The 24448-nt window shown below is 40.0% G+C and overlaps 1 protein-coding gene across 1 annotated transcript in view; it reads left to right on the forward strand.

Annotated features, from left to right (window-relative positions):
- CCDC180 (coiled-coil domain containing 180) overlaps nt 1-24448 on the forward strand; it is a 44706-nt gene that overhangs the window by 8881 nt on the left and 11377 nt on the right. The window contains exons 8-28 of the mRNA XM_050926772.1: nt 206-301; nt 1254-1417; nt 1671-1790; nt 2662-2741; nt 3257-3345; nt 4820-4942; nt 6238-6411; nt 7515-7630; nt 8240-8366; nt 8831-8855; nt 8949-9319; nt 10672-10889; nt 11595-11785; nt 13461-13641; nt 15275-15421; nt 15707-15851; nt 16087-16203; nt 16730-16828; nt 18937-19023; nt 21298-21488; nt 24025-24095. Coding sequence (XP_050782729.1) covers nt 206-301; nt 1254-1417; nt 1671-1790; nt 2662-2741; nt 3257-3345; nt 4820-4942; nt 6238-6411; nt 7515-7630; nt 8240-8366; nt 8831-8855; nt 8949-9319; nt 10672-10889; nt 11595-11785; nt 13461-13641; nt 15275-15421; nt 15707-15851; nt 16087-16203; nt 16730-16828; nt 18937-19023; nt 21298-21488; nt 24025-24095 — 2932 coding nt within the window. The remainder of the gene's footprint in view (nt 1-205; nt 302-1253; nt 1418-1670; nt 1791-2661; nt 2742-3256; nt 3346-4819; nt 4943-6237; nt 6412-7514; nt 7631-8239; nt 8367-8830; nt 8856-8948; nt 9320-10671; nt 10890-11594; nt 11786-13460; nt 13642-15274; nt 15422-15706; nt 15852-16086; nt 16204-16729; nt 16829-18936; nt 19024-21297; nt 21489-24024; nt 24096-24448) is intronic.

Genomic DNA, 24448 nt, shown 5'->3' on the forward strand with positions numbered 1-24448 from the left:
TAAAGGTATCACATTTTAGAAGAAAAATACAATAGTTTGTTTTATTTTAAGTCATAAATCGAGCTTTGAATCTGTGCTATGACTGGTATTTTAGTCAACTGATTTTTTTTTTAAAGGAAACAAAACATCTATGTCTTGTTTCAGATTCTTAAGAAATACTGACTTTTGGGGCTCTTTTTTTTTTCTCTTTCCTTTGATTTCCCAGATAAAAGATTTACTGAGGAAATATACCAAGATTCTGAAGGATATTTCTTATTTCTCACCCTCTGATGTTCACAGGTTCATACATACTGAAGCAATGGTAATCTTTCATATTGATATATGCAGTCATTCATTTGTCTAAGAGGCTATAGAGAAAGTAGCAAGATGGAATATTCCTTGTGTACTGTAAGGAGTGATTAATTTTCTTCCTTTTTCACTCTGGAAGTGTTAGTCCCACTTCTACCTCTCTTTCAAACTTATCACACTTTCTTAACAATGAAAAGATACAAGAGCTAAATCGTCATTTCTCATAACTTTTTTCACCTGCAGTTCCCTCCATGCAGGTGCTGTCTTATCTCTCTGACATACATCAGTATTTTCCAGTACTCAACAAATCATTCCTTTCTGAAACCTATAAGTACATTTTCCATACCTTGTTACTGTCCATTAGGGAAAGAAAACCTCCTTCACTTTTAATATGTACAGTTCCCTCAAGCTAAGCACTGACAGCGATATGATCAAAATCAGAGCATTTGCTCACTCATGTAATTCAATTGGGCATATTGTGTGAAGGCTTTTCTTTCAACATATTTTTATATTTATGGCATTTACCTTACTGGATCATACAACTGGGCCATTATGTCTAGTATCCTGCCTCTAAGGTTGTGCCTAAGATGGCAGTTTTCAAGAAATCTCCCACTGTTGCAGCTCCACAGCTATCGGGGATTTCCTGACTGTAGACAAGGTCGTCACTGTCTAATACTTTGTGCTTCAGAGGAAGTCTAAAACCCTCTCGAATTACATATGGCTATTATTGTGCTGTGTCTGAATCTGGGACTTCTTGATTTGTTCAGTGCTGTTGTTCAAACATATCAGTCATCCCAATTTAGGAGGAGTGTTCTGTATTGTACAAAATACTCCCCATTTTCCCACTGTTTCTCTAACAGTCTCTTCTAGTTCAGTGCATTGCACTGGATTAAAAAATGATAACTGTCAAATTTTTGTATGCTTTGTGCTGCCCTTTTTTCCTGTTTGTGTCTTCCGATGCACAGATGATAAACCAAGCCCTACTAGCCAATCAGAGGGCAATAGCCAAGTTGTTTGTTAATCTGATGGAGGCAGACCTGAAAAGGGAGCTGTCTCAATGGCTCAAGTGGCAAGAGAGGCTGAAGGACTGGAAAATCATGCAGAAGGACTATGTGGTTTGCAGTTTCAGGTCCGTAGTTGTGCAACAGATTATATTTTTAGTAGGATTAAAACTAAATGACAAGACCCCATTTGTGTTTCTGTTACAAAATAATCTTTGATTCTGTTCTCTTTGTAGAGCTAACAGTTGGCAATTATGTTGGCATTTATGCTCCTTTTTAGTGACTGGGGTTAAATCTATCTGGTTCAAAATAACTTTTAGATGTCAAGGTACAGATTGTCCCAAACATAGCTTTATTTAAATGGTTACTTGTGTCCTGCAGAGAATTTATGGCAAGGAAAGAGGTACAGGAACCCACAGCTGTAAAAAGAGACTTGGAGAACATGATAAAGGACCAGATTTCACTGAGTAGAAAGAGAATGGAGCTTCTGCAAGTACTTTGGTATGAAACGAGAGACAGAAAATATGTTTCTTACTATAGTGAATAATGCACCTGATTTACCACTGTAAAATGGACCAACACCATACTAAATGAGCCCCCAAACTTCTTTCTATCTTTCACCGGTGAGGTGATGCTCATGGTTTTCAGTGGGCAGGTTGTGTTGAATGAAGGGGTCATTAAATGTTTCTTTATTAGCAACGTCAAGTAGCTGCAAGTAGTGATGTACAAGGATGATAAGAAGGAGGGAAATGGGGGACAATTGTACCAGGGGCTGGAGCTCAGGGGCCCCCAAAATGTCTGTAACATCTGTGTAAAGAAAGTGAATAGAAGGGGGTGGGGACCTAGTGAATATGATATACCAGACCCCAAATTTCTCTGAAAAAGCCTGATGTAAAAACTCTAAAGAACAGAAATCAGTGGCTCTGAAAGTACACTATAAATAGTGGCAAGTCAGGATGAATGGGTAGGTGAAAATCCCATAACCCTAACTTGGCTTGACTGAAAAGTTTGAGTGCCTATCTTGGGAATGGTGTGAGTTTTAGTATATATAATAAATAATCAGCAGAGGACACCATCCATTCTAAACCAGAAAAGTTGTGTGTATAACCTATTAAAATACTGTAATTTTAAAGTAATGATTCATTTTCATTTTAAAATTAATATAGCAACTAAACAGATAACAATTCGGCCGTTTTCCAGAAGGCAGCTTTTTTTGCAGCATCTCTATGATTTTGCCTTGCTGAAAATATATCTTCTAACAAACAAAATGTGGAAAAGCAATAGTGCTATTATACTGCTTCATAGTTTTAATCCATTGAGACCTGGAATGGATTATGTATGACATTGTGTCTCTTGCTTCCTATTTTGATAGTGATTTGTTGCCTCCGACACATTCAAAAGCAGAGATAAATGAATGGTACGAATCTCTTGTGGCTTTAAACAAATATATAGGTAAGCAAGGAATTCACGACAATGAATTGGGATTTAAGCAATCATTTTATTTCTAAGGCCATGATTGAACTGTACTATGTGTCTGTACATACGTATGCTGCCCTGATCTTGGTCTCTCAGGTTTTTTTTTCTCTTTAGATAATCTTTTTTTCTCATTCTAAAGTGATTCCTTCCTCTAAGTTTTGCAGTATGCCTTGTCTTTCTATATGTGTGTCTTCTAGACTATAAACTTTCCAGACAGGAACTGTTTGGATATGTGTAGCCTGTTTAGCAGCACAAACAGTGTTAAAATGTAATAAAAATAACAGTTCACCATTTCTAAGCATAATGGCAAAAAAATTTGGGTAGAGGCAACCTAGTGGTGTTGGCTGGTGATGCCCATACATGAGAGTCAAGCATGCCACCAGGGTAGAGTGAGGCTGGACACAATTGTTCAGTCATATTCACATGTGCTACAATGTGAAATAGTGAAGTCTTCACACTGGACTCTTATTTCCTTTCCTTCTTTTCTAAAGACACCCATAATGTGCAGCATATGATGATAATTCGCATCCAATATGAGAGAGTTTGCCAGGAATGTTTGGCCAATGTACAACTATGCAAGGTCAGTGTCATGAGAATGAAAGTTGCTGAATTTGGAGACCCAATGAAGGATTTTGGTAGCAGCAGATCATCCAGTATAAGGTCTGGTTTGACACCCAGTATTTCGGCATGACAACCCAAATTACTCACAGAGTTCTCTTTTATCCTGTTAGTCAAAACTATGTTGTGTATTTTTCTTCACAATAACGTGGCATTTGTACATCTCTACCCCAATATAACACGACTCAGTATCACACTGGTTTGCATACAACGCGGTAAAGCAGTGCTCCGGTGGATCAGTGCGTCAGCTCACAGCCGCGGTGCTCTGCTTCCCGCCACCGGTGTGGTTGGGGAAATGACACCCCCTGTACACACATGAAGCAGGAAGCAGAGCACTGCAGCTGGGAGCTGGCGGCGTGGAGTGGGCTGGAGCCGGGCTGCTCCTCTTCTGCCGCTGCCAGTAAGTGTGGGACCTTTTTCCTAACTCCCCCTGCCCTCCAGCGACACATCTGGGCTGGGGCTGGGCTGCAGCACTCCACTTCCCGCCGCAGTTGAGTACGGGAGGCGTCCTTTCCACAACCTCCCCACACTCACCAGCAGCAGCAGAAGCAGAGCAGTCCGGCCCCAGCCCGCTCCACTCTGCCAGCTCCCAGCTGCAGCGCTCCGGGTCCTGCTGCAGGGGAGTACCAGTGGCATCCTTTCCCCAACCTCCCTACACTCACTGGAGATTGAGTCAGGACCCCAGCATGGCCACAGTTTGCTCTGTGGCCTTGGGGAAATTATTTAACCTCTGTATCTCAATTTCTCCGTATATAAAATGGGGATAATACTACTGACATGCTGCATAAAGTGGTTTTGAGGCTTAAATCCACGTTTGTAAAGGAATTTGAGAGTTTTGGATGACAAAGACTATGTGTAAATACGAAGCATTGATTATTTACAGTTTTCTAGTATTTACAATTCAATCACAGGACTCAAATATTCTGAAAATATTACTGATTGTTATAAACAGTATGTCATCAAAGACGTAGTGCTCTTCCTGTGGGAGAGGTATACAACTCCTCACCTTGAACACCCACTGCCTATTCCCAGCTTTATTTTTCCTCCACTTACGGTTTCTTCAGGAAAAGATACTGAAGTTGGATATTTGTTTCTAAAGCTACCAGTTCAAAAGAAAAGAATGCACGTTGAGGTTAAACAAACTCTGTTGAACCATGAACATGTTAACTGGGATGCCAGGTGTATTAGAGAGACAAGGTAGGTAAGGTAGTATCTTCTATTGGACTACCTTGTGTTTGAGCTTACATAGAGCTTCTGTCCAGACCTGGAGAAGAGCACTGTGTAGCTCAGAAGCTTGTCTCTCTCACCAGCAGAAGTTGATCCAGTACAAGATATTATGTCATCTACCTTGTCTTTCCAATATCCTGAGACCAGCACAGCTACAACAACACTGCATACCAGGTACATGTCAATAACATAATATTCCTTTCCTTTAGAATAAACTGTTGAGTTTAAAAGTTTGCACAGAGAAAGAGGCTGAGAAGGTTGTGAATCCTGACTTCTTCAAGATGGTTGGAAGGCTGCAGAGTCGGTTTGAACAGGAGCTGGAGCAGATGGATGTATGTTTACTAAGGCCATTTTTTTTATTACATCCTCAGAATAGTCAAATCTAACATCTATCTTGCAGTCTATGCTGGTTTAAAATTTCACATTTCATTTCATTATTCTACTGATGTGCTGTTAGAGAGTGTGCAATGAAATCATAGACCTCTTATTCTGAAAATAGAGATGCTTGAGGTGATTCAGTGAGAGTTCGTAGCTTTTGGTTTTATTTTTTCAATGACTTTATATGAAAACAACTGGCCTGTTGTGCTCAAGTTTCTAGATGGCTAAATAATTCAGGGTTCGTGCAGAGCTTAACTTTGTGGTTGCTACTCTTGTGAGGGATGGGTGGTCTTTTAGCTGAAGTACTAGCTGGGAATTGGACAATCTAGTTTTTATTCCTGACTCTGTCACTGACTTGTTACGTGACCTTTTGAGATCATAAGTTGGAACATGCTGGCCTCTTCTATTTGTTTACACTAGCTATTGTTTTTAACCTGTATTAATTCTGTGCTAATTCATATGAGAAAAGAGGTGAATTTCCTATGCTATCCACCAATGACAGATGATGTGAATATTTTTTTGTTTGGTAAATGATCTGAGCTTTAGCCATATGCATATGTTTTATTTTGATGTATTTACACGTGAATATTGGATGTTAGACAGCTATTTTTCCATCCATTGTCTTGGACTAATAAAGCATTATAGTGTATATACTGATATCAGTTATAAATATCATACTCTGAAAAGTGATGTGCAAGGCACATCCACTTTCGCACTTTGTTTTAGATTTTATCAATGGTGAGAAAAATGTTCACTGGATTTACAGCACTGGAAAGGAAAAAAGACTAGTTCAAATTCAAAGGCTGTGCAGTTGTTCTTTCACACTCTAGGTTCTAAATATCTTTCCAGGTTCTCATGCCTTGCTCTTTGTCATGGTATCTAAGGGCTTCCAATTTCTGAAAAGTAGGTATTGGACTACTACCTACTCACCCCCATCCAAACATCATTGTGGTGCTATCTTCTAATCTTCTGATACGTCATTGAAAGTGATGTTGCTGGAAATTATATTGTTGATGGTAATGTAATTCCCACTAGCACAGTTGCAAGAACAGAAAGGATGGTAGTGACATGAAAAAAGATGGTGTTCTCTGATTCTTGATATATCTTCTGCTTTATCAGGTAACTGTAGGATTCCTCTAGGCAGTCTTGGCAAGTCAGCTATCTCCCTACTACTCATGAATCTCTACTCCCAGATAATAGTCTAATAATAATTTAATAATAATTTGTTCTATCCATTTGATTGTTTTAGAGAGACTTTGAGGATCTGGCTAAACACATTGAACAGGATTGCAAAGACTTGTACAAATATTTCCAACAAGCTATTGTCCTCTGGGATGAACATCAGCTCAAACTGTCCCAGCAGGAAAACGAACTTCAGGTGAAACTGAATGAGTGCCGGCGGAAACATGAAAACCTAAATCAGGTACAATCAAAAGTCTAAAACACTGTGGTGTGAAGAAAGCACTTCTTCACAAAAAGATGTTTTTGGCATTCAAAGAATCCTTTAGAGCAAGTACAACTTAAAGTGGGAATGTTTAATGGTTTCTGTGTTTGGAACATGGCTACATACTGCTAAGTGTATTAGTCTAATATCTGATACATCCTCTGAGGAGGACTATATCTTATTCTTGGCAGGGGAATGATCTCATTTATCTAAATTGGTATTTTCCAGCTCTAGCAACTATAAATTTTATCATTACTCATATACAGTTGCGTGCATATTCACAAGGAAAATCCTATGCAGTTATAGAACCATGCATGTATATTGAGTTATCACATCATATTTGTGCTCTGTGGCTTGATAAAAGGATATTTTGAAGGCATTGTTCAGAATCTTTAAATGATTTTCATACCTGCCAACTTTTGGAAAGAAAGCAGCATGGCCTCCCCTCCCTGTGTAAGATCAATTTGCCCCTTCTGGAATGTCTTGTGCAGTCTCCCAGATCTCCCTGTGCCTTTGGCAGGGGAAGCAGGAAGTGTCAGTGATGACTGAATTATTGGATATAGAAGCCTAGTCTGGATGTCTGTTGTTCATCAGTCACAATCTCACTTGATAGAGCCCCAAAGAAGTGGATGAAGTAGTGCTGCTTGATAATGAATTTACCAGGCCAAACATCCCAGATGGGAGCTGAGACAGAGGTGTTCTCACATGTTATGTAGCTATTTACAATAAGTTCTTGAAAGCTTGAAACTGCAATTCTCTTACCTTCTATATATGCTTTCTCTCCATTATTCTCTTTCTTACACACATGGGCAAATACACACAGTTGCTATGATCACTGATTCTTTTTTAAAGCGCATTGATGCCTCTGATTTGGGGGGGAAAACCTACTGTCTGTAAATAGACATAAGGAATTGGAGACAAGATAGATCAAATTTTGAGCCTATTAACCTTAATTATGCCCCTTAAAGTACTATCTAATACAGACATGTGCATGAAACTAATTTCTTGACTCCTAAATAGATATGAAACATTTGGGCTTCTTACAGCTTTATGCTTATTGTTTGTTTTTCATATGGGCCTAGATAAGGGAAGCTAATCTGGATATAATTTTGGACAAACTGAGAACACAAAGCTCTGAGCGAAAGCTGAAGAGTCTTTTAGGAAAGGCCTTTGCTTCTCTGGATGTCATTAGGGCTGGGTATGTATTCTGGATTGTAGAAAATGTGACAAACTTTCTGAGTGAAGGCTGTCCAAAGCTTGATAAGACCATTCCAATCACATTTGTGTTGCATTTTGAATGCATTTGTAGAAAAGCCAAAATTGCATTAGCTACTTCACCTTCAGGAAGACTAATGTCAAATAATATACTCTCCTGTTTTATTGCGTTTGCTCAGAGTGGGCAAAAAACTGTTGATGCAATACTCCACTTTTTTAAAGAGTTGGGGGGGAAACAAACAAATAAATATGTGATATTTTTTTTTTAATTCTTTCATTTGAATTTCTTGGGTTGACATTAGGGTTCTGTATTGTGCTAAGCTAGTCCAGGATATGCTAGCATAATAAATGAATGATTTAATCACAAGAACATTGCAGTAGCCCTGGAAATTAAAGATCTTGGATAATGGGACTTCATAGGTCAGGAAATTGATTTATGCCAATAACTTCACTTCTAGTTTACGTATTAGATGCAGATGTATATTATGTTCACATTTAATTTTTATTACATTGTGTAATGAATTCTCATAGACTTTAAGGTCAGAAGGGGCCGTTATGATCATCTCTTAAATAGCAGCCTGGTATTTGACAGGTATGAGACCTTTCACCAAGACCTAGTGAAGATAGTAACGTCCTACCCAGAAGCTATACTGAAGGAACTGATTTCTTATAGTTCATCCATTGGCCAGTATTTTGGCTTGAAGGAAGTCTATAAACAGGTATAAAGAAAACAAACTTCTTATGATTTGAAATCTGGCTGATGCATTGTTGTTTCACTGTTGGGGATCTTGCATTCAAATCCAAATCAATCGAAGATTAGAACAAATGAAAGAGTTTTGGCCACCAGAGGACTGAGGTTCATTGGCAGAGCTGAGTGAGGGAGACTTTTTGCATCATCTGCCCAAACTATGCCTACCTCTCTCCTAGTCCCAAATCTGCCATTTTCATGCCTATGTTTCAATAACTTCACCTACATTTTAAAACAGAAACATTAGAATTAAAAGATCGTCCAAATCTGGATTACATTTTAAAAATGAGTTCCTTTTAATGGTACATTATTACTTTGAACTTTCCAATGCTGATGGAGTACATTAATTTTGGAAAGTGAAGTGAACTTGATGTTATTCTAAACAAGTAACTTGCACCTTTTTGTTTCTTTTTCTTCTCAATCTTACCTGGGGAGGTGGGCTCTGCATTTGAAGAGCAAGGTAATGTCTCAAGAGTGCAAGTCTTATTTTTTTTCAATCTGTGCTTCTTTGGAATATGACTGATGACATTTCTGTCTTATTTTAATTGGGAAGTATTTGTTGAAGACTCAGAAGTTGAAAATATGGCAGAGACGACAGGAGATAGCCTTCTACAAGAAACTGAAGAAACAGAGCAACAGTCTGAGAGCTTTCCACAAGGAAGTACAGAAGCGGAGCAGCAGACTGAGAGCCTCACAAACAAAACTGAAGAAACAAATACAGTCGAGAATGAGGAGAGCAGTGTACAAGAAACTGAGGAAGCAGAGAAACCAGGGGATGGGGAGAGCACAGCTCCAGAAAGTGAAGAAACTGAACACTTAGAGGTCAGTGCAGAAAGTGAAGCAAATAGGTTCGAGGATGGAGACAGTCCTGCACAAGCGTATGAAGAAATGGATTATTTGAAAGATATTCTTCCTGAGTCTGAGGTAGGTCTAATTTCTTCATAAAGGTAAATCATCTTCAGTACAAATGCAAATCTTTTTGATATGTATCAGAGGGGTAGCCGTGTTAGTCTGGATAAACACATATGGGTCTTTACTGCATTAGTTTAGTGATGTTCTGTAATATATACCATTAGGTATTTAGAGCAGCTGTAGGTTCTGTATGTGAGATGGTGAAGCCCATAAATCAGTGCATGACCATTCCCTCATGCACTTTTCCTGTCCTTTTTCCAAGAAACAGCCGAAAAGAGACTTTTCCGACATGGGTCTGTTTCCTGCCTTCATTTAGTATTGTCAGCCCAAGATGATGAGATAACACTATCTCTATATCTCAGTATTTTCTTTTCAGATCTCTACTTAGTGGAGAACCTAAATGGTCATTGCCTCAATGTAACAGAGCCTTTTATGTGAGTGGGGTGCCTCTGAATACTTGGCAGTCGGTGGCAAGACATTACATGAAAGTTAATTAATTAGTGTAGTACTAGTCCCTCATCCTATGTCTGGCCTTGCCATGTGTGTGTTCTGCACATTTCAGCAGCAAAATCCTGAACTGGAATTCTTCTGATCCCTTGGCATTAATAATCCTATTAGCTCAACCCAACTGGGAACCAGTAAGCATTTTGCAAAGGTTGTCTCAGCAGAAAATCACTCTTTGCTTTGTGCATTTTGCAGCTGACAGAAAGAAAAACTGGTTCCTAATTGTAATATTGCTTTGGGAACATAGGGTTAGCTGAGGAAACTCCTTCTAAGAAGTTACAAAAGAGCATTTCAATCAAAAAACTACAAAGGCGATTACAAAATCTATAGTGAAACTAGACAGCCTTTCAGCTCATATATCTGAGCATTTGCAGCTCGTATTTCAAAGGGATTGAAATAATAATAATAAAACTCTGCAAAGACGCTATATCTGTGTCCAGAGCATCTTAATAAGGTACTTTTAAAAAAAATCCAAACAATGCCAACATTTTGCTGGCTATGCTGTAACGTTTCATTTGTATTGTTCCTGGAGACACTGACAGAAGTACTGGTGACCCGAGGCTAGTGACCACCCTGAAGTACTAGGATATTCTTCATTTCTCTGTAGATGGAAGGAAATGGAATGACCCCCTTCTACTTTTTGCCTTGCACAAACACTGGTAGGCTAACAGGAAAATATCAGCATGCTGAGATGCACAAACTTGCTTGCTCATTATAACTTTGTTTTCCAAACTAGGAATGAGAACATGGCTCATGGTTCTTGAAATCCATAAGTTCTCAACATTAACCTGTGTATGGCTCATGTTAATAGGTCTTTAAAAACTTGTCAGTAGCAAAGATAACAAATTATGATTTCCTAGGTTCTGTTCCATGATTCTGGTGAGGCTGAAAGCTGTGAAGTAATAGCAGAGGTCTTTACCACCTCTAGTGGGAACACTTACTCAGTCCTTGGACGTAAGGAAACAGGCAAGACCAAGACCTCTGAGATTTATTATGCTGAATTTGCAGAAAAAACACGTCCTGTGTACCTGGAGAATGTGCTTGTACCAGACAGCTTGTTTACAGAGCTTAAGAAACGGTTAGTTGAGTGTAGTTTGTCCTTTTTTCTTTCTCCTAAGTAATTGGCAAACCTCAGAAGATTTGGAGGTAAAGTTTGAATGAGCATCCAAAAGTTATTTATATGCTACCCCCTTTTATGACCTTCCCAAAAGAGTAAGAAGAAACATTTTATATTGCATTCCATCAAACATTTAAGTCTCACTGCACATCTGTGAGGAAGATGTTATGCTTATTTTAAAGACTGAGAAACAGAAAGGTTACTGCCTTGTCCAGTCGCACAACAAAGCATCGGCAGAGCCATGAACTCAAAGCATCTAGCTTCCAGTTCCTTGCTCAAAGTTCTGAATCCCATCCCTCCAAGTCCCTTTTCTTACCCTTCATTTTGACAGAGCACCAACTCTTCTGCATTTTAGCAGTTGCATTTCTATTGAAAGCAGTGGATTAACTGTATCAGAGAAATCCATGGCAGGATGATACAACTGAGATGCTGTAAAGAGTATAACAGTTTGGGCAGGCTAACATTATTTATGTTTGATTGAAACAGTAGCATCACTGTTGTGCGATTGGTGAGAAACCTTACCTCAGTGGAGTCAGACTCCTCAGAGCTTGTTTTTTTTTTCACTGAGATCTTTGAAGAGTTTTTCTGCAAAATGAAATCCTTTGTCTCTCACACACATCCATGCGCTCTCTCTCCCAAAGCAACATGTTTGCTTTTCAATCATAGGATCCGCCTCTGCTTTTTTGAGCACCTGGAGAAGTGGTTTGTCCAATCCTTGTCCAACTCCTGGATCATTGTAACTGCCAAGAAAGAGGAGCTGGATTCAGAACTGCAACTGCGTCTTCACATGCATCAGCCAAGGCGCGAGCGCATAGAAAAGGATATCCATAATGTCAGGGCTGGTACATATATTCACTGTGGGCATCACATCTCTTTTTTTTTTTAGAGCTCTCCAGGTGTGAGTCATAACCTGGCACAGCAGTGGCTAGTGTTAATTGATTCAATATTAGGGAATAATATGGGTTCAAGGGGCCTTTTCTTGCTCCTACCCTAAACTTGCTAGTTTCTTACATGTTGTGGGGGGTGTTTTACTTTCCTTTTTCATAGCTCACATTTGTTTCCTCCTGGTTCACACTAAGAAGAGATTCATCAATGGTCCTCTGAGCTGATTGTTAACAATGCAGAGCATCCACAGGGCCCACTGAAGTCAATAGGAGCAGTGGATGCTCAGTACCTTTGAAATTCAGCTAATAAGGTTTTGTCATGGCAGACAAAAGAAGAAGGGGGGATTTTAGAATAGTTTTAGAGAAAGAAGTGACAAAGCTTAAGAGGCTGAATATAGGAGAAGGATTGAAGTATTGAAGATATCACTGAGGTTTAGAGCGAGCTGGAAATTGAAATTTCTATCCTGTGGAAAATTTTAAAGCATAGGAAAAAATTACATTTCAATTTGAGATCAAAAATAAAACCTGTAAGTTTTTCACAGGACAGACATTCCAAAAAATTTCGTTTTAGGTCAGCTTCCTGTCTGGCTGCCTGGAAGGCCCTTGTCAATGTCTCTTTCCCTCGTGTATCCAGCACTCCAGCTCTCTACCTCCTTGTCTTTCAGTCTCCCTGCTTCCCCACGAGCTTGGCTGCAGCTCCCCTTCAGGCAGAGAGCTTGGAAGCTATCAGTTTGATTTTCCTAATGGAAATTTTTTTTTTCAAAATTTGAAATTTTCTCACAGAAAAATGTAGCTTTGCAAGAGGGGCAATATCCACTGTACAATCATTCAGACAAGAAATTTCCCAACCAGCTGAGGTTGCAAGTCTGGGTGATGGGAAGGATAGTGGAGATGTCAGCAGTGACTGAGAAGGGAAGGAGAGGAGAGAGCGTGGGAGCAAAGGGGAGAAATTCACATTTAACATAAAAATAATGCAGAGTACTTGTGGCATCTTAGAGACTAACAAATTTGCATCTGATGAAGTGGGTTATAGCCCACGAAAGCTTATGTCCAAATAAATTTTTTAGTCTCTAATGCAGGGGTCGGCAACCTATGGCACATGTGCCAAAGGCAGCACACAAGCTGACTTACTGTGGCACATTGCTGCCGGCCTGGGGTCCCTGCTGCCGGCTCCGCTCAGCCCACTGCCAGCCTGGGCCGGCGGACAGAATCCCAGACCAACAGTGGGCTGAGCGACTCAGCCCGCTGCCAGCCCTGGGGTCCCAACCGCCAGTCTGCTCAGCCCACTGTCAGTCTGGGGTTCCATCCTCCAGCCCTTATAAATGTAAAATGTATTAATGGCATGCAGAAACTTAAATTACTGTGAATAAATGAAGACTTGGCACACCACTTCTGAAGGTTGCCAACCCCTGCTCTAATGTGCCACAAGTACTCCTTGTTGTTTTTGCTTATACAGACTAACAAGACTACTCCCCCCCCCATCTACAGGTTTTCACACCATCAACTATCTTCTACTGAGCATAGTGGCTAGTTGTTGGGGTGAGCCATAGTCACTTGTGTTGGACGTCAGAATAGGTCATGCCGTAATGCTTGGGCTCAATCCAAGCTTGAGGCGATGGCCATATAAGCGTACTCCCTTTCCTCTCAGCGGAGCTGCTTCTTCACCAAGAGCGTCTGGAGAGTCACTGTGCAGGGGTGGTGGAAGCTCTGAACAAGGAGAAAAATGAGTTTATGAAACTCCAAGAGGACCAAAATGACATCAGCAAGAACTTCCGCAGAAGGATCCAGGACATGGAGGCCATCTTCCTCAGTTCCACTAAGGCTGAAAAGTAAGCACATCGTGAGTCGCATGATTTGTGAGGTTTCCCACTCCTGGACTGCATCCTGAATCTGCCTTATCCCAGATTTCCTGAATACAGGGCTGGCTCCAGGTTTTCTGCTGCCCCAAGCGGGGGGAGAAAAAAAAAAGTCGCAGCAGCATGATTGCGCCGCTCCGCTCTTCAGCGGCAATTCAGCGGCAGGTCCTTCTCTTCGAGAGGGACTGAGGGACCCACCGTTGAATTGCCACTGAAGACCCAGACGTGCCGCCCCAGTCACAGCCGGAGTGACGCCCTTGGTATTGGCCGCCCCAAGCACCTGCTTCTTTATCTGGTGCCTGGAGCTGGCCCTACCTGAGCAGCAGCAGGTATCATAGTCATTCTCCCACTGGGATAGTTTGAAGCAGTTATCTTACTGTTTGATTGCCAGACAGTTCATTTGACTGAGGTAGGATCATTTGACCTAATTATTGCCCTTCAGCTGCCCAGATTCTTTTGTCTAATGTATAGTCACATTACCCTGTAAATCTATAATCTAAAAAAGAAAAGCTTCAGTATAGAGTAACAGTTACTTGAACATAGTGAGATCAAAAAGCTCATGTATCTAAGACATTTATCAATGTCCAGCCTTAGTACAGTATTTATTGCTCTTCTGCTACTTTTAGGCATGTCAGCCATGTTTTAGAACAATTATAATAATGAGGGGAACGATAATGTGAAAAATAAAACTAAATACAAACACTTTTTATCATCCCCAAGGATACTAGAAGGTGTGTCCAATAATGTTTGGGCAAAAATGGAATAACAAATGGAATGACAAAGTATAAATAAATAAGAGGAGAATTCCATTTACATTCATTGATTTAGGTGTGCCCATGTGTTTATGTACTAACTTAGCTCACACAACTATTTCTCACAACAGTCGTGGTGCCCAAACTATGGAATAAACATAAAGGTTGGACTATGCTGAGTTCTTTTTTCCCTAATATCCTTTGCAACGGAAACACATGGAATGCTTTTCTCACTTTAATCTCCATTCCTTTGAATGAGAGTCTTTGTTACAAAGAAATCCTTTGGTTAACTCAGTTAGACTCTGTATTTCCCCTCTCAGTGCACGGTAAAACCTAGAAACCCCAGGTCCTGTGAAGTCAGTTACTCCAGGTCCCTTTGGCAGAAGTGGAATTTAATATCTCAAGACCAACACCTTCTGTGCCATTACTCTTTAATGTGTTACCTCATAGATATGAATAATCAAAAGTAAAGCCTCTCCAGGGTTTCTTTATCTCCCTGCTAAGAAACTAAAGTCAGTGGTGAATTTTATAAAATTTTTAGAATAAAATAGAAAAAGCTTGTTTCATGTATCCAGTTTTTATCCGTGCTACCTATCCTGTACACTAGTAGCAATTGACAAGTCAGGTTATGAAAACTTCTGTATGAGAGTCCTTTTCCATAGCATTGAGTGTTTGCTAGTAGTATGTCTGCTGTATGCTGCTGCATCAAAACATTCACAATGGAAGGAAGGCAGAAGCGCATTGATTAAACTCTCATTCTTCTGCTATCTCCAAGACCCAGCAGTTTTTCGAAAGGAATGTCTACTCTTCCATAGATTTCCCTGAAAAAGCTATCTTTTGTTATTTGCTCTTAGGTTGGTTGCTCTAAGCAATTCTCTGCACTCAGAGCTGCTTAATCATGTAGAAGTTATCCAAATATCCCTGCGGAGTTACCGGAACTATTTAGAAGAAGCCTTGGGGAAACTACGAGATTCAAACGTGGACTTTCTTAAAGCTTGCAGGTATAAGGGAGAGGTGTGAATGTGTTTATTTCTATATCAATCTCTGTTTGCCTGGCTTGTATAGTTTTATTTCTCTTGCTCTCCTTGTCTCCTTACCTACATTCTGTAATTTATTGTCAAGTCAGCACAGTAAAATTCAAGTTCATCCTTTAAAAAAGTATACTACTAATATTATAATAGCGTGAATAAATATGTATAATAGGGACTATTCAGCTAAGGATCCTTTTGAGGAAGTGGAAGAACCCTAAGATAATTACTTTTTCCTTTCTCACCTATTCTTTTCAGATTATTTTCAGAGGGAGGTAACTTTTCTCCAGAAGAGGTGGAGTTCTTTTGTAAGCGCCTGGAGAAAGAAACAGGACGCATTGATTTCATTGAAGGCTTAATCATGATTGATATGGAGAAAATGGAGTCAAACTACTTAGAGCAAGTGGGCAAATCTTCATTCCCTTCTAGTGTTCAAATTCCTGGCTGCAGCTAGTGCAACCATTCTAATCCCCCGTGTTAATAGATTTTGGTTGTGAGAATTTCTTAGATTTAGTTAATGTTTGTGTGATATGATAATGATGAAAATAATTATATAAATGCTAAGTGCTATTATTAAAGGCTAAGAAGGACAGGTTTAAGTCTGATTTATCTCCTGATTTTTGGCATTTGTTTTTGAGGCTACTGAGGTTATCAACAAGTTTGAAACAAAATTCCATAATCTTGCAATGGATCGTCTCTTCATGGAGAAAATCCAGCGGTTTCTAACAAATCTACAAGTGAAAATCAAATCAGAGGTACAAATACAACTTCCAGAACTTTAGTTTGGTTCAGTCTCAATCATTTATATATCTCATTTATTCTATCCAAAGGGTTTTTGGCTTGGTTTGAAGAGGCAAATACACAGATAGGACATAGGAACAGTGTTTTGTCTATTATTTAAGGACTGTGTTTTCCTCTTCCATTGCCAGCCTTGAATCTAGGGATCTAGGACCCAGTCCTGCTCCTGTTGTAGTCAAGTAGGATCATGTCCTGGGTTTGCAGCACTTCACTCTAACCACCTACAACTAAATAGACTAGCCATCTGATTGATGCAATATAGGCCATGAAAAAAGAGTTGCTGTTATGAATCACTGAATTTGGCTTCCATTTTGGGTACCAGTGATTCAGTGTTTTGTTCTTCGAAAATAAATATTGTGCTCTTTCATGAGGATCTCTGTGCTTGCTCCCTCCTGGAGAAATCTTTTGATAGTTCTATAAATATTTGAGTGTTCATTGATCTCCACTGAGTTTTCATTTCACTAACATCTGCTTCTGTTTTAGGTGGCAAACTCCAATTTACAAGCACAGACATTAAACTCATCTTTGGAGAAATTTCTTAAGAAAATAGATGCTTGTGCTCATCCTACTGTGGATAAAGAAGTAAGTTGTATGATGTGCATGATTGTGTGAGTCTGTTAGTATCCACCACACTTCATTGTAGTCAAACTGGCATCATATATTGTATTGAACTGTAGAGGGAAAAGGAGGATATTGCCAAACCAGTAATGGGAGAAGTGCACACACATAAATATATAGATTTTATTTTTTATAGTCAAGAAAAATACCAAAGACTGTAAATAAAGCTTTTCAGAAACATGAATTTTGGTAATGAGGCTGAAAAACTGGAAATGCTAATCAGTCCTCTTTAAATGATCCGACCGTCTTCTCACCTGATTTTGGAACAGTGAACTATCAGATTCTTGAGGCTGCCTACTGTTTAACAAAGGAAAAATTCATAATAAAAAATCAGCTAAATCCAGGATCATGTGGCACAATAGGTTAGTGCGTAGGCAGGCAATTTATTTGAGGAGCACTGAGCTCAAATTCTAAAATTTGACCTTGTTCATAAGTGAAAATTAGTTCATCCTAAAATAAGTCTCCATTTGCACACATCAAACAATTTGACATGGCATTCTTTGCTCAAGAAGCTGTTCTGCAGAGATCTTACTCTGAGGTGTCCAAGGAAACAGAACAACTCAGCCTGTTACATAAAACTGTATAAAAGTCAGCAAAACTTGAAGAACGTCAAACTTGAAGAAAGCCTGACATAAAAGTCTACTGCCACTACCTGAGGACTGTGTTAAGATCATGACTGATGAACAAAGGAGAATGGAATCGGAAATTAATTAACTAAAATTGGTGTGTTGGAAGGAATTCTTAGCTGGTGAATAAAATAATGAGGGGATGGCTATTCCACCCATTATTCCCTTTTGGGGTCCTTAAAAAGAGACAGGAGAGGGAATGAAGATGTCAGGATGAAGGAGAAGTAGACTGAAAGGAATTAGCTTTATCATTGTGGCGGACACTCCTATCGTCTCCTGTGACGCAGGGTCCCCCATGATACCACTGGGCCTTCGTCAACCTGATCCCGAGAGATGTCCTGGCCAGACTAGGTCAGAAAAAGAGACCCACACGTCAACACCTGGAATGTGTCATGTGTCCTTTACCTTCCCCACCTTATTTCTTCTCTTTCCTATCTCTCTTTTTTGCCTTCTGTTTAATAAGCGTCTGACTTAGCTGACCAAGACTATCTCTATCACAACGCTGCTGTGAGCCCGTGAGCAATGAGGCAGCTAAAACCAATTCCCTAAACAAGATGTTTGCCAGCTCTTAGAGTGGCTAATGAAGCCATGTCTTTCTCTAGCAGTGAGGTTGCAGGTGAAAGTCATCACCAGAGACAGATGCTGCATTTTCTGTCTTTGTTGTCCCCTTCTGTGTGTTTGTTTTGTGTAGTCTTAAAGGAAACAGGACTGGATTTCAGCAACAGAAACATCAGTTCCAGACCATCTCAGCTAGTTTTTTCTCTTCCCCAAAAGGGACAGTTATTACCATCTAAAAGGCTGTCAGACAGGAGGTTCTCACTACAAAAACGTTCCACAGTTTAAAAAAAGAATAAGGGATATTTTTAAAATGAAAACTTTTCTTAATATTTTACATTTTAAATGATGTAACTGTTTTTCCTTCCTTTTTCTGTATCTTTAATAAAAAGGTTATAATGATTTTTAATGACATTTGTTGCCCTTGTGCTAAGCAGGCCGAGGTCTCTGTACTCAAAATCCTGAATCATGTTAAGCTGATTAGTGTTTTTTCAGTGATGGGGTCAAGTTAACACCTTTGACTCTTGGGTCCATTTATTCCCTTGATATTAATACAACAAAGTTCCTTCTCCATGCTTGCTCCCCCTACTGTATCACAGCTGATAAGTGTCATGAGAAGTTGCATTGGTAGAGACACTGAAACCACTAATCCTTCATTTTTCTGCGAAGCATATTCACGCTCAAAATTATTTTGAGAAAAGAAAAACATCAGCTTTTATAGACAGTGAATTGATCCCCCTGGTTTCCACGCCTGCCTAAATACAAAAGTGAGAGAACAGATTAGAAGCATCTTGAACAGACAGATGTGATATATCAGCATGTTTGGTACACTCTAAATTTTATACCATATTGAGCAAAATACTGTCCATATTATCCTTGCTTTTTAACTAGGCTGTGACTTCCGAAGAACTGTATGACTTTGCCAAAACTGTGATGAAAGAACTGAAAAAAAGGAGCAAGTATCTCAATTGCCTGCTGGTAAATACAGTCATCCCCTTATGTACTGTAAGATAACATTAGCTGGAATCTCTGTATTTTATATAATCTTTGGGCGAATTTTACTGTTCAAATGCAAACTATTTCGATGACTCCTGTATTTTAAAAGGTTTTCAGAATCCATATTTTGATTTTTCATGTAAAATGTACGTATGCTATTGAATTTCAAATGATCACAAGCTGCCCAAGAGGTGGTGTTATAGGGCCCAATCTTGCAAGGTACTGGGTGCCTTCAACCACCAATGAGGCTACCAAGTGTTGAGGGTGCTCAGGACTACTCAGGAGATGCTCAGCACTTTGTAGGAGATGATCCTTAATGAGAGGTTGTGCTTGTGTTTGAGTGTGCTTTTAAAGGTTTCTTTAGATGCACTTGCTGAAGGTTTTGACTGTATAGCAGATTTTGTATCAGGTGATTAATCTTCCTTATTGGTTGGTACTTCTTCTTTATAGAGCATTTTATTTTATAAACTAGAAGGCATCATTATTATTAATTATATTTATTTGAAGATTGCTTGTAATAATTATAGTAATACTTAACTCTCAATCTCTCATAGCTGCAGAAAGGGGAACAATCGATTGGAAATGTTTTTAAGGGTATGTCTACACTACGAAATTAGGTCGAATTTATGGAAGTCTTTTTTTAGAAATCGTTTTTATACAGTTGATTGTACGTGTCCCCACACAAAATACTCTAAGTACATTAAGTCGGCGGACTGCATCCACAGTACCGAGGCTAGCGTCGACTTCCAGAGCGTTGCACTGTGGGTAGCTATCCCACAGTTCCCGCAGTCTCTGCTGCCCATTGGAATTCTGGGTTGAGATCCCAATGCCTGAGGAGCAAGAACAGTGTCACGGGTGGTTCTGGCTACAAGTCGTCAGTCTCCCCCCTCCCTGTGAAAGCAACAGCAGACAATCGTTTTGCGCCTCTTTTCCTGGGTTTCCTGAGCAGACATCATACCACGACAAGCATGGAGTCCTCTCAGCTCACTGAGCATCACCGTACATCTCCTGGGTGCTAGCAGACATGGGACTGCATTGCTACACAGCAGCAGCTCATTGCCTTTTGGCAGCAGGCAGTGCATTACGATTGATAGCCACCGTCATTGTACTCCTGGGTGCTCTTTTAGCCTACCTCGGTGAGGTTCGGTCAGGGGCACCTAGGCAGACATAGAAGTGACTCAGCCAGGTCATTCCAATTTTCTGCCAAGCACCCAGGTGACGACGATGTCTAGCAGTCATACTGCACCATCTTCTGGTGAGCAGCCAGGAGATGATGATGGCTAGCAATCGTAATGCAGCATCTTCTGCCGAGCATCTAGGAGATGATGATGGCTAGCTGTCGTACTGCACCATCTGCTGCCAGCCTAAGATGTAAAAGATAGATGGAGTGGATCAAAACAAGAAATTGACCCGATTTGTTTTGTGAAATCAACAGCCTGCTAAACCCAGGGTTTTGAGTTCAGTCCTTGAGGGGGCCATTCTGTGACAGTTGTTTGTGTTTCTCCTTGATGCAAAGCCACTCCTTTTGTTGATTTTAATTCCCTGTAAGCCATGTCGTCAGTTGCCTCTCCTTCGGTCAGGGCAACAGCAGACAATTGTTTCACGCCTTTTTTCAGCGCAGAACCAGAAGCTGCAAAAGCAAAAGCAGGCAAGCAGCATGGTGACAAGAGTGATGAGGACATAGACTTAGACATAGTCTTCTCACAAAGTACGGAGCGGGCTGTGTGCCCCGGCAATGTGCACATCATGCTGATGAGCTCTGCATGATCTCCTGTACTGATCAGCTCACCACGCTGGCCAAACAGGAAATGAAATTCAAAAGTTTGCGGGCCTTTTCTTGTCTACCTGGCCAGTGCATCTGAGTTGAGCGCACTGTCCAGAGCGGTCACAGTGGAGCACTCTGGGATAGCTCCCGGAGGCCAATATCGTCGAATTGCATCCACTCTACTACAGATTCGACCCGGCAAGGCCAATTTCAGCGCTAATCCCCTTGTCGGAAGTGGAGTAAAGAAATAGATTGTAAAGAGCCCTTTAAGTAGAAAAAAAGGGCTTCATCGTGTGAACGGGTCCAGGCTTAAATCGAGGTAACGCTGCCAAATTCGACCTAAAATTGTAGTGTAGACCAGGCTTAAGTTATAAAACTATTTCATCTAGCTTGTGGGGCAACAGGGTTGGTAGCTGGCACCTCCATGGAACAGTATAACTAACTGCCTGTTCTCTTTAGTAATATCTGATTTTATTTTCCTCCACTTCCAGGACCCCATCCAAGCTCAGACAGAGTTTGCATTACGAGGTTCCATTGCAGCTGCAGTCCGAACAGAGAGTCTCAAAGAGGAGAGTAGGATGGTGGTTATGGGGTTAGATAATGTTCCATTGTTGAATCCAAGCAGAATTGGAAAGTCAGTAATTGATGATGTAGCAGTAAGCGTTATAAAAAATTTACTCCAGTAAGTAAATGCTCTCAGTGCCTAAAGATGTTATTCCTTTAACTTAATTTTTTGCTCACTATATGTACGTCTTATTGTCATGTTGTGCACAGGAGGTAGTGCAAGCAATTCATATACATATTTATTACTTGTGTTCTGGTAGCACATAAAGATCACACTGATTTTAAATCATCCGGGCCATTTCTGTGCCAGTGCAGGATGGAGAAGTTTATATGCAATACTTTTTTATGTGTTTTGTCCAGTCTAGTTTTAAAAGTCCCAAGCAATGGGATTTCTGCCTCTTCTTGAGGGAGATATTTCACAACCTAAACTATCGTACTATCACAATGGTAGTGGTAGAATTTGAACATAAGAATGGTCATACTGGGTCAGACCAAAGGTACATCCAGCCCAATATCCTGTCTGCTGACAGTGGCCAATGCCAGGTGCCTAGAGAGAGTGAACCTAACAGGTAATGATCAAGTGATCTCTTTCCTGCCATCCAGCTCCACCCTCTGACAGACAGAGGCTAGGGACACCATTCATTACCCATCCTGGCTAATAGCTAATGGACTTAACCTCCATGAATTTATCTAGTTCTCTTTTAAACCCTGTTATAGTCCTAGCCTTCACAAGCTTCTCAGGCAAGGAGTTCCACAGATTGACTGTGTGCTGTGTGAAGAACTTCCTCTTATTTGTTTTAAACCTGCTGCCCATTAATTTCATTTTGTGGCCCCTAGTTCTTATATTATGGGAATAAGTAAATAACTTGTCCTTATTCACTTTCTCCACACCACTCATGATTTTATAGACCTCTATCATATCCCCGCTTAGTCTCCTCTTTTCCAAGCTGAAAAATCCTAGCCTCTTTAATGTCTCCTCATATGGGACCCATTCCAAACCCCTAGTCATTTTAGTTGCCCTTCTCTGAACCTTTTCTAATGCCAGTATATCTTTTTTGAGATGAGGAGACCACATCTGTACATACTGATCAAGATGTGGGCATCCCATGGATTTATATAAGGGCAATAAGATATTCTCCGTCTTTATTCTCTATCCCTTTTTTAATTGTTCCTAACGTCCTGTTTGCTTTTTTGACTGCCACTGCACACTGCATGGATATCGTCAGAGAACTATCCATGATGACTCCAAGATCTCTTTCCTCATTAGTTGTACTAAATTAGCCCCCATCATATTGTATGTATAGTTGGGGTTATTTTTTCCAATGTGCATTACTTTACATTTATCCACATTAAATTTCATTTGCCATTTTGTTGCTCAATCACTTGGTTTTGTGAGATCTTTTTTTGAAGTTCTTCACAGTCTGCTTTGGTCTTAACTATCTTGAGCAGTTTAGTATTATCTGCAAACTTTGCCACCTCACTGTTTACCCCTTTCTCCAGATCATTTATGAATAAGTTGAATAGGATTGGTCCTAGAACTGACCCGTGGGGAACACCATTAGTTACCCTTCTCCATTCTGAAATTTAGCATTTACTCCTACCCTTTGTTCCCTGTCTTTTAACCAGTTCTCAATCCATGAAAGGATCTTCCCTCTTATCCCATGACAACTTAATTTACGTAAGAGCCTTTGGTGAGGGACCTTGTCAAAGACTTCCTGGAAATCTAGGTACACTATGTCCACTGGATCCCCCTTGTCCACATGTTTACTGACCCCTTCAAGGAATTCTAATAGATTAGTAAGACATGATTTCCCTTTATGGAAACCATGTTGACTTTTGCCCAACAATTTATGTTCTTCTATGTGTCTGACGATTTTATTCCTTACTATTGTTTCAAATAATTTGCCCGGTACTGATGTTAGACTTACCAGTCTGTAATTGCCGGGATCACCTCTAGAGCCCTTTTTAAATATTGGCATTATGTTAGCTATCTTCCAGTCATTGGGTATAGAAGCTGATTTAAAGGGCAGGTTACAAACCATAGTTAATAGTTCTGCAATTTCACATTTGAGTTCTTTCAGAACTCTTGGGTGAATGCCATCTGGTCCCAGTGACTTGTTACTGCTAAATTTATCAATTAATTCCAAAACCTTCTCTAATGACACTTCAATCTGTGAGAATTCCTTAGATTTGTCACCTACAAAGGACGGCTCAGGTTTCACTAGTTCAACTAAATTTCACTAGTTCAACTAAAGTGCTGTAAAAATAGATGTTAACTGACTACTAGTTTTCTGGCTTCAAGGGCATTGTTTGAATTAAAGGGAGATAAAATGTTACATAAAGGTGAAAATATAAGGAAAATGTATAAAAGTTAATGAATAATTAGACAGTGGATGGTGTGGAGTGACAAGCTCCAGGCCTTTCCAGTAACAAGTCTGAGTGCACAATTGTGCTTGCAGAAACTTCTATTTTCCAATTATACTAGATCATTTGAATTGTCCTCATGCAAATTATTGCAGTTAGACATGCATTTGTAAATTTAGCCCTAACATTAGGCAGTATCTCAGAGATTAAAATACTCTCAGACCATGACAACGATAGAGAACTGGTAGCTCGGTATTTAGAAGCCACATAACTCTTAATTTTTGTTTCAGAATTCAGCAACCCAAGAAATCTCCAGAACTGCGGCATGAGAGAGATGATCGGTCACAGTCAGTAGCAGGAGGTATGCATGCAGTCCTTTCACTGCTGAAGTTCTCTTTCTTATGGATTGACAGAAATAAATATATATTTTAACTGGCAACTCTGAATATATGACTATATATTTATACCTCTGAGCAGGAATAAAGTACATATCAGCCTACTACAGGCCACGTTTTTTCTTGTTTGCGTCATACGTGCCAGTTGCCTGGGTGTGTGCACACCAGACATCCTTTGAGATATGGTGTGTAGGGAAACATACTAGATAGCCATATCTCCTAGTGCTGTCTGGAGAGGTTTGGATGAATCCTGTCCTGCTGCTTATGAGAAGGAAAGAGGCCCCTTACGCACTCGTTCTTTGTCCCCAACCATATTGCC

This window comes from Gopherus flavomarginatus, chromosome 17, assembly GCF_025201925.1.
Source record: "Gopherus flavomarginatus isolate rGopFla2 chromosome 17, rGopFla2.mat.asm, whole genome shotgun sequence".
Lineage (NCBI taxonomy): Eukaryota > Metazoa > Chordata > Testudines > Testudinidae > Gopherus > Gopherus flavomarginatus.